At 44.0% G+C, this 7,461-nt stretch overlaps 1 protein-coding gene across 1 annotated transcript in view; it reads left to right on the forward strand.

The window, feature by feature from the left end:
- Positions 1 to 3: 3 nt before the first annotated feature.
- The window catches only part of FERMT1 (fermitin family member 1), a gene marked incomplete at its 5' end in the record, with an annotated part of 10,908 nt that continues 3,450 nt past the window's right edge, over positions 4 to 7,461 (forward strand). Inside the window, 2 exons of the mRNA XM_015826723.1 lie at positions 4 to 35; positions 3,866 to 4,007. Of these exons, the coding sequence (XP_015682209.1) occupies positions 4 to 35; positions 3,866 to 4,007 (174 nt within the window). The remainder of the gene's footprint in view (positions 36 to 3,865; positions 4,008 to 7,461) is intronic.

Genomic DNA, 7,461 nt, shown 5'->3' on the forward strand with positions numbered 1-7,461 from the left:
CTTCCAGAATTTGGCTTATCCTATTATGTTGTAAGGTAATTCTTATGTTCCTCTGCCCCTAAATTTTTATGGAAGAGTACTGCTTAGAACCCTTTTAACTACTTTTGTTTTGACTACAGAAATGGTCTTTTTGGGGGGATGAAATACATTTTAGGGTTCTGGTGTGGAAATCTTCTTAAAGTCATTGTTCTGTGTACAGGTAGAGTAGTCCTCAGTTATGGCTTTAATTGAGGCTGGAATTTCTAACTAAGCAAAACCATCATTAAATGAAACATCCTGTGACTGTGCTGCTTAGCAATGGCAATTCCAGCAGTCCCAGATGCAGTTGTTAGTGAGGAGCAGACAGTCATTAAACAAGGACCTTACATGACCACAACCTGTGACTTCTGCATGAATTCCTCATTGTTTTGTTTTGTTTTTTTGCTTAGAAGCCAGCTGGCAATCAAGTCTCCTGCCTCCCAAAAGATTCAAGCCATCCCTGGCTTGGTCCCTCCCAGACATGAGCCTCGATTCTTCCAAAGCTAAGGACGGTTTCAGGGGATCACTGAGCCAGAAAAGGATGGCTTGCTTCCCCTGCCCTGCATGAACTATCTCCCACACACACTTATCTCCCACCATCCTTTTGGCCACCCTACACAACATGGTTGAGATGAAGACACCTCTCTATTCCGCTGCCACCATTTACCAGCTGCCACCACTCCCAGAGGACATTCCTCTCTGTCCTCTTGAGCACCATTGTTGTCTTCCTCCTTCTCTTCACTTTTGCCTCGCCTTTCTTCCGTGGGACTCACCAACCCTGGCCATCCTCACGCCCCATTGGGCCTCTGTTGAAACTGGGCTTGCCCCATCCCTCATTACTCCCTCTGAGGCCAACACTGACAGAACTCTGCTCTGTGGGCCTAAAGGCCAGAGAATGTTGGAAAGCCCAGAGGGGGAGGGGGAGGGAGCCAGTGCTGAGAAGAGGAAGAAGATGGATGTGTCAAGGAGAAGAACCAGGAGGAAGATCCGCTGCTGGTGCTGCTGGTGGTGACAGAATATAGTGGCGTCTTCATCTCAGCCATGATCACATGACCATGGGGATACTGCAACAGCTGGAACTCCAAGGGCCAGTTATAAGTCCGCTTTTTCAGCACCTTCATTACCCTGAATGGTTGCTAAACAAATGGTCCCAATCCAAAGACTACTTGTAACCCTTGCTTCTGACTTATGTACAATATAGTCCAGGGGTCTTCAAACTTGGCCCTTTTATGACTTGTGGACTTCAACTCCCAGAATTCCTCAGCCAGCGTGGCTGGCTAAAGAATTCTGGGAGTTGAAGTCCACAAGTCATAAAAGGGCCAAGTTTGAAGACCCCTGATGTAGTCTCTTCCCACATTGCTCTTGGTATCTTTAGGGGAGTAATCAGGGCTGCAATATCTGCTTTGTGGCTTTTTAAAAAAATATATATTCTGCTTTTCAATAGCAGGCAGTGACCATTTCTTTGGAGATTATTTTAGAACATGAAAAGATGATTAATAAATCTGATTAGGTCAGCAGAAATGCTTGAATCTATTGAACACTGGAATTCCCCGTTCCTAGTATTTGGTGTTACAGATTTACAGATACTTACATGCACACCTATTTTGGAATTATTTATTGATAACTTCTCCATAATTTTCAGGTTATTCTGCCAACATCTAACCCAGACTTATTGACAGTGTCTGATTATGTGCCATCAAATCAGCGACAGCTCTTAATAACCACATGAATAGATTTTCTTCAGGATGGTCTGTCTCAACCTGGCCCTTCAGAGTTAACCAGCATAACATAATATCATCTGGATCAACTTTTTTAAGGCAATGCAGAAGTCAAAAAGCCTACTCTGCAAGTTATCTGCTTAGGTATTTCCCCCCAAGTATGTTCAGTAGTTCTACATTTGGCCAGTAGAAGGAAGCACAGTCTATGATGTGAAGTCAGCAGTAAATGCTTGGATTCTCCTTTTTTGCTTGAAGCCATTTTTAGCTCCTTATTGGTTGTTGGTTTGTAATGAAAGGAAATATAACTTTCTACACACAGTATCCCTTGGAAGGAAGAGAAGGAGGTTCCCTCTGCTGTGCCCTATAACCTGTTGTTCACCATCTTGCCATGATGATGGAGAAGACTGCACCCTTCCCTGCTCCATCCCTTTTTCCATCTCACCAGTAGCTTCCACTGGGTTGGCACTATAATCAGTCCTTTCCACTAGTGCAGATTTGCATTTAGATGCTAACTTAATAATATTTGTGTTTCCTGAACTGATATGATATGCAAACTGAACTGATATGCAAACTAAAATGCAATTGCCATCTAAAAGAAAATGCCTAGAGATGCCCAAACACACAAACATGTACATTAGCAAAAGGGGTATAAGAAAATGCACATAATTTCTTGTTGTTAATTGCGAAGTCGTGTCCGACCCATCGCGACCCCATGGACAACGTTCCTCCAGGTCTTCCTGTCCTCTACCATCTTCTGGAGTCCATTTAAGTTCACGCCTAATGCTTCAGTGACTCCATCCAGCCACCTCATTCTCTGTCGTCCCCTTCTTCTATTGCCCTCAATCTTTCCCAGCATTAGGCCCTTCTCCAGTGAGTCCTTCCTTCTCATTAGGTGGCCAAAGTATTTGAGTTTCAACTTCAGGATCTGGCCTTCTAAAGAGCAGTGTTTGAGTTTCATATTCAGGATCTGGCCTTCTAAAGAACAGTCAGGGTTGATCTCTTCTAGGACTGACCGGTCCAAGGGACTCGCAAGAGTCTTCTCCAGCACCATAGTTCAAAGGCCTCAGTTCTTTGTCGCTCAGCCTTTCTTATGGTCCAACTTTCACATCCATACATTGCAACTGGGAAAACTATGGCCTTGACTATATGCACTTTTGTTGGCACTTGATGTCTCTGCTTTTTAGTATGCTGTCTAGATTTGCCATAGCTTTCCTCCCCAGGAGCAAGCGTCTTTTAATTTCTTGGCTGCAGTCCTCCTCTGAGGTGATCCTAGAGCCCAGGAAAATAAAATCTGTCACTACCTCCATTTCTTCTCCATCTATTTGCCAGGAATTGAGAGGGCCAGATGCCATGATTTTGGTTTTCTTAATGTTGAGTTTCAAGCCAACTTTTACACTCTCCTTTTTCACCCGCATCAAGAGGCTCTTTAGTTCCTCTTCACTTTCTGCCATTAGAGTGGTATCTTCTGCATATCTTAGGTTGTTGATATGATGCACATAATAGATGGACTCAAAAGTACTGATTTGGGAGTGAGAAAGGGAATCGAGAGTTTGAATGGAACATGCCCCAAAATCAAATCACTCCCTGCTGTTTTAATTCACTGGTTTTATGAAAAGGATAATATATAGATAATCCTTGACTTACAACCACAATTGGTACTTGAGTTTCTGTTCCTAAGCAAGGCAGTTGTTAAGTGAATCCCACCTGATTTTACGAACCTTTTTGCACCGGTTGTTAATCTCTGTGGTTGTTAAGTGAATTATGTAGTTATTAAGCAAATCCAGCTTCCCCGATTGACTTTGCTGGATGGAAACCAGCTGGGAAAGTCTCAAACAGCCATCCCATGACCTGGGATGCTGCAACCGTAGAAAATAAATATCAGCTGCCAAGCACCCAAATTTTGATCGCATGACAATGGGGATGCTGCAAGGAGGACGGGTTTTAAGTCATTTTTTTTCAGCGCCCTTGTCATTTCAAACAATTGCTAAATGAGTGGATGTAGGTCAAGGACTACTTCTAATTCTTTTCTCCTGCTGCTCAGTCTGAGAGTAACTAATGCACATGGGGATCATTGCTTGGAGAAATAGAAGCAATTGGTTGGGTTTTTCTCTTCTTCTTCTTTCCCTTAGATTTAAAGGAAGCAAGAAGGATGATCTCTTGGGGATTTCTTATAACAGGCTGATTAGGATAGACATTGCTACTGGGGACCCAATTACAACCTGGAGGTATTCAAATATGAAACAATGGAACGTGAACTGGGAGATACGGCAGGTAAAATGAACTGTTTCCTGGAGGGCAACCATTTCTGCTCTGTTGCTACTTGACTAAAAATTTCTTCACCTGAGAACTAGTTGACTGAAGAATTAGCAAAAGAACCTGTTTACTGCTAGCGGAAGAAAGCAGAGAAGAGAACAAGTTGGATCTAGAAAATGAAACAGGATGGGTGGAAACATATATTCTCCTTCCCAGATCACAACCTTTTCCAACTGTTTTATTGGTTGAGAAGGGGCTCTGCTAACAGAAAATGCTTCTTATCTGATTTTCAAGAAGAATTTTCCATCACCCAGCCCATATGTGACTGCTTATGATCAGCAATATGCTACGAATTGGCATCTCCATTAATACATGGAAACTGTCTCAGTGGGTTCCCCATATGATCTAAATCAGTGGTTCTCAACCTGTGGGTCGGGACCCCATTTGGGGTCGATCGACCATTTCACGGGGTCGCCAAGCAAGGCTGTCCCCCATTTTTTTCTCCCTTTTCCGGCGGGTGCCTTACCTCCCTTGGGCTGGGCCAGCTGGTGGTCGGCCTGCTCCGTCTCTGCCGCTTGCCAGCTACGCCTCGGCCGGCGCAGGGGGCGGAACCACGCATGTGCAGCGCTCCCGGGCAGGGAAAGTCCTCGATTTACGACCGGTTTAGTCCTCGACTTACGACCGGTTTAGTCCTCGACTTACGACCGGTTTAGTCCTCGACTTACAACCGGTTGGGGTCGCGGCATTAAAAAGGTTGAGAACCACTGATCTAAATGCTTTCTCATTATTGCTATGAGTAAAAATGTATCTGCACTTAGGAGAAAGTTTCAAAATAAAGCTTATGTTTTGAATTAGGATGAAACTANCTTCCAGAATTTGGCTTATCCTATTATGTTGTAAGGTAATTCTTATGTTCCTCTGCCCCTAAATTTTTATGGAAGAGTACTGCTTAGAACCCTTTTAACTACTTTTGTTTTGACTACAGAAATGGTCTTTTTGGGGGGATGAAATACATTTTAGGGTTCTGGTGTGGAAATCTTCTTAAAGTCATTGTTCTGTGTACAGATAGAGTAGTCCTCAGTTATTGACCTTAATTGAAGCTGGAATTTCTAACTAAGCAAAACCATCATTAAATGAAACATCCTGTGACTATGCTGCTTAGCAATGGCAATTCCAGCAGTCCCAGATGCAGTTGTTAGTGAGGAGCAGACAGTCATTAAACAAGGACCTTACATGACCACAACCTGTGACCTCTGCATGAATTCCCCATTGTTTTGTTTTGTTTTTTTGCTTAGAAGCCAGCTGGCAATCAAGTCTCCTGCCTCCCAAAAGATTCAAGCCATCCCTGGCTTGGTCCCTCCCAGACACGAGCCTCGATTCTTCCAAAGCTAAGGACGGTTTCAGGGGATCACTGAGCCAGAAAAGGATGGCTTGCTTCCCCTGCCCTGCATGAACTATCTCCCACACACACCACACACACTTATCTCCCACCATCCTTTTGGCCACCCTACGCAACATGGTTGAGATGAAGACACCTCTCTATTCCGCTGCCACCATTTACCAGCTGCCACCACTCCCAGAGGACATTCCTCTCTGTCCTCTTGAGCACCATTGTTCTCTTCCTCCTTCTCTTCACTTTTGCCTCGCCTTTCTTCCGTGGGACTCACCAACCCTGGCCATCCTCAAGCCCCATTGGGCCTCTGTTGAAACTGGGCTTGCCCCATCCCTCATCACTCCCTCTGAGGCCAACACTGACAGAACTCTGCTCTGTGGGCCTGAAGGCCAGAGAATGTTGGAAAGCCCAGAGGGGGAGGGGGAGGGAGCCAGTGCTGAGAAGAGGAAGAAGATGGATGTGTCAAGGAGAAGAACCAGGAGGAAGATCCGCTGCTGGTGCTGCTGGTGGTGACAGAATATAGTGGCGTCTTCATCTCAGCCATGATCACATGACCATGGGGATACTGCAACAGCTGGAACTCCAAGGACCAGTTATAAGTCCACTCTTTCAGCACCTTCATTACCCTGAATGGTTGCTAAACAAATGGTCCCAATCCAAAGACTACTTGTAACCCTTGCTTCTGACTTATGTACAATATAGTCCAGGGGTCTTCAAACTTGGCCCTTTTTTGTGACTTGTGGACTTCAACTCCCAGAATTCCTCAGCCAGCGTGGCTGGCTAAAGAATTCTGGGAGTTGAAGTCCACAAGTCATAAAAGGGCCAAGTTTGAAGACCTCTGATGTAGTCTCTTCCCACATTGCTCTTGGTATCTTTAAGGGAGTAATCAGGGCTGCAATATCTGCTTTGTGGCTTTTAAAATATATATATATTCTGCTTTTCAATAGCAGGCAGTGACCATTTCTTTGGAGATTATTTTAGAACATGAAAAGATGATTAATAAATCTGATTACGACAGCAGAAATGCTTGAATCTGGAATTCCCCATTCCTAGCATTTGGTGTTACAGATTTACAAATACTTACATGTACACCTATTTTGGAATTATTTATTGACAGCTTCCCCATAATTTTCAGGTTATTCTGCCAACATCTAACCCAGGCTTATTGACAGTGTCTGATTATGTGCCATCAAATCAGCGACAGCTCTTAATAACCACATGAATAGATTTTCTTCAGGATGGTCTGTCTCAACCTGGCCCTTCAGGGTTAACCAGCATAACATAATATCATCTGGATCAACTTTTTTAAGGCAATGCAGAAGTCAAAAAGCCTACTCTGCAAGTTATCTGCTTAGGTATTTTCCCCCAAGTATGTTTAGTAGTACTACGTTTGGCCAGTAGAAGGAAGCACAGTCTATGATGTGAAGTCAGCAATAAATGCTTGGATTCTCTTTTTTTGCTTGAAGCCATTTTTAGATCCTTATTGGTTGTTGGTTTGTAATGAAAGGAAATATAACTTTCTACACACAGTATCCCTTGGAAGGAAGAGAAGGAGGTTCCCTCTGCTGTGCCCTATAACCTGTTGTTCACCATCTTGCCATGATGATGGAGAGGACTGCACCCTTCCCTGCTCCATCCCTTTTTCCATCACAGCAGTAGCTTCCACTGGGATGGCACTATAATCAGTCCTTTCCACTAGTGCAGATTTGCATTTAGATGCTAACTTAATAATATTTGTGTTTCCTGAACTGATATGCAAGCCAAAATGCAATTGCCATCTAAAAGAAAATGCCTAGAGATGCCCAAACACACAAACATGTACATTAGCAAAAGGGGTATAAGAAAATGCACATAATTTCTTGTTGTTAATTGCGAAGTCGTGTCCGACCCATCGCGACCCCATGGACAACGTTCCTCCAGGTCTTCCTGTCCTCTACCATCTTCTGGAGTCCATTTAAGCTCACGCCTACTGCTTCAGTGACTCCATCCAGCCACCTCATTCTCTGTCGTCCCCTTCTTCTATTGCCCTCAATCTTTCCCAGCATTAGGCCCTTCTCCAGTGAGTCCTTCCTTCTCATT

The sequence above is a fragment of the Protobothrops mucrosquamatus genome, unplaced genomic scaffold, assembly GCF_001527695.2.
Source record: "Protobothrops mucrosquamatus isolate PMUCROS unplaced genomic scaffold, P.Mucros_1.0 scaffold3259, whole genome shotgun sequence".
NCBI classification, from domain to species: domain Eukaryota; kingdom Metazoa; phylum Chordata; class Lepidosauria; order Squamata; family Viperidae; genus Protobothrops; species Protobothrops mucrosquamatus.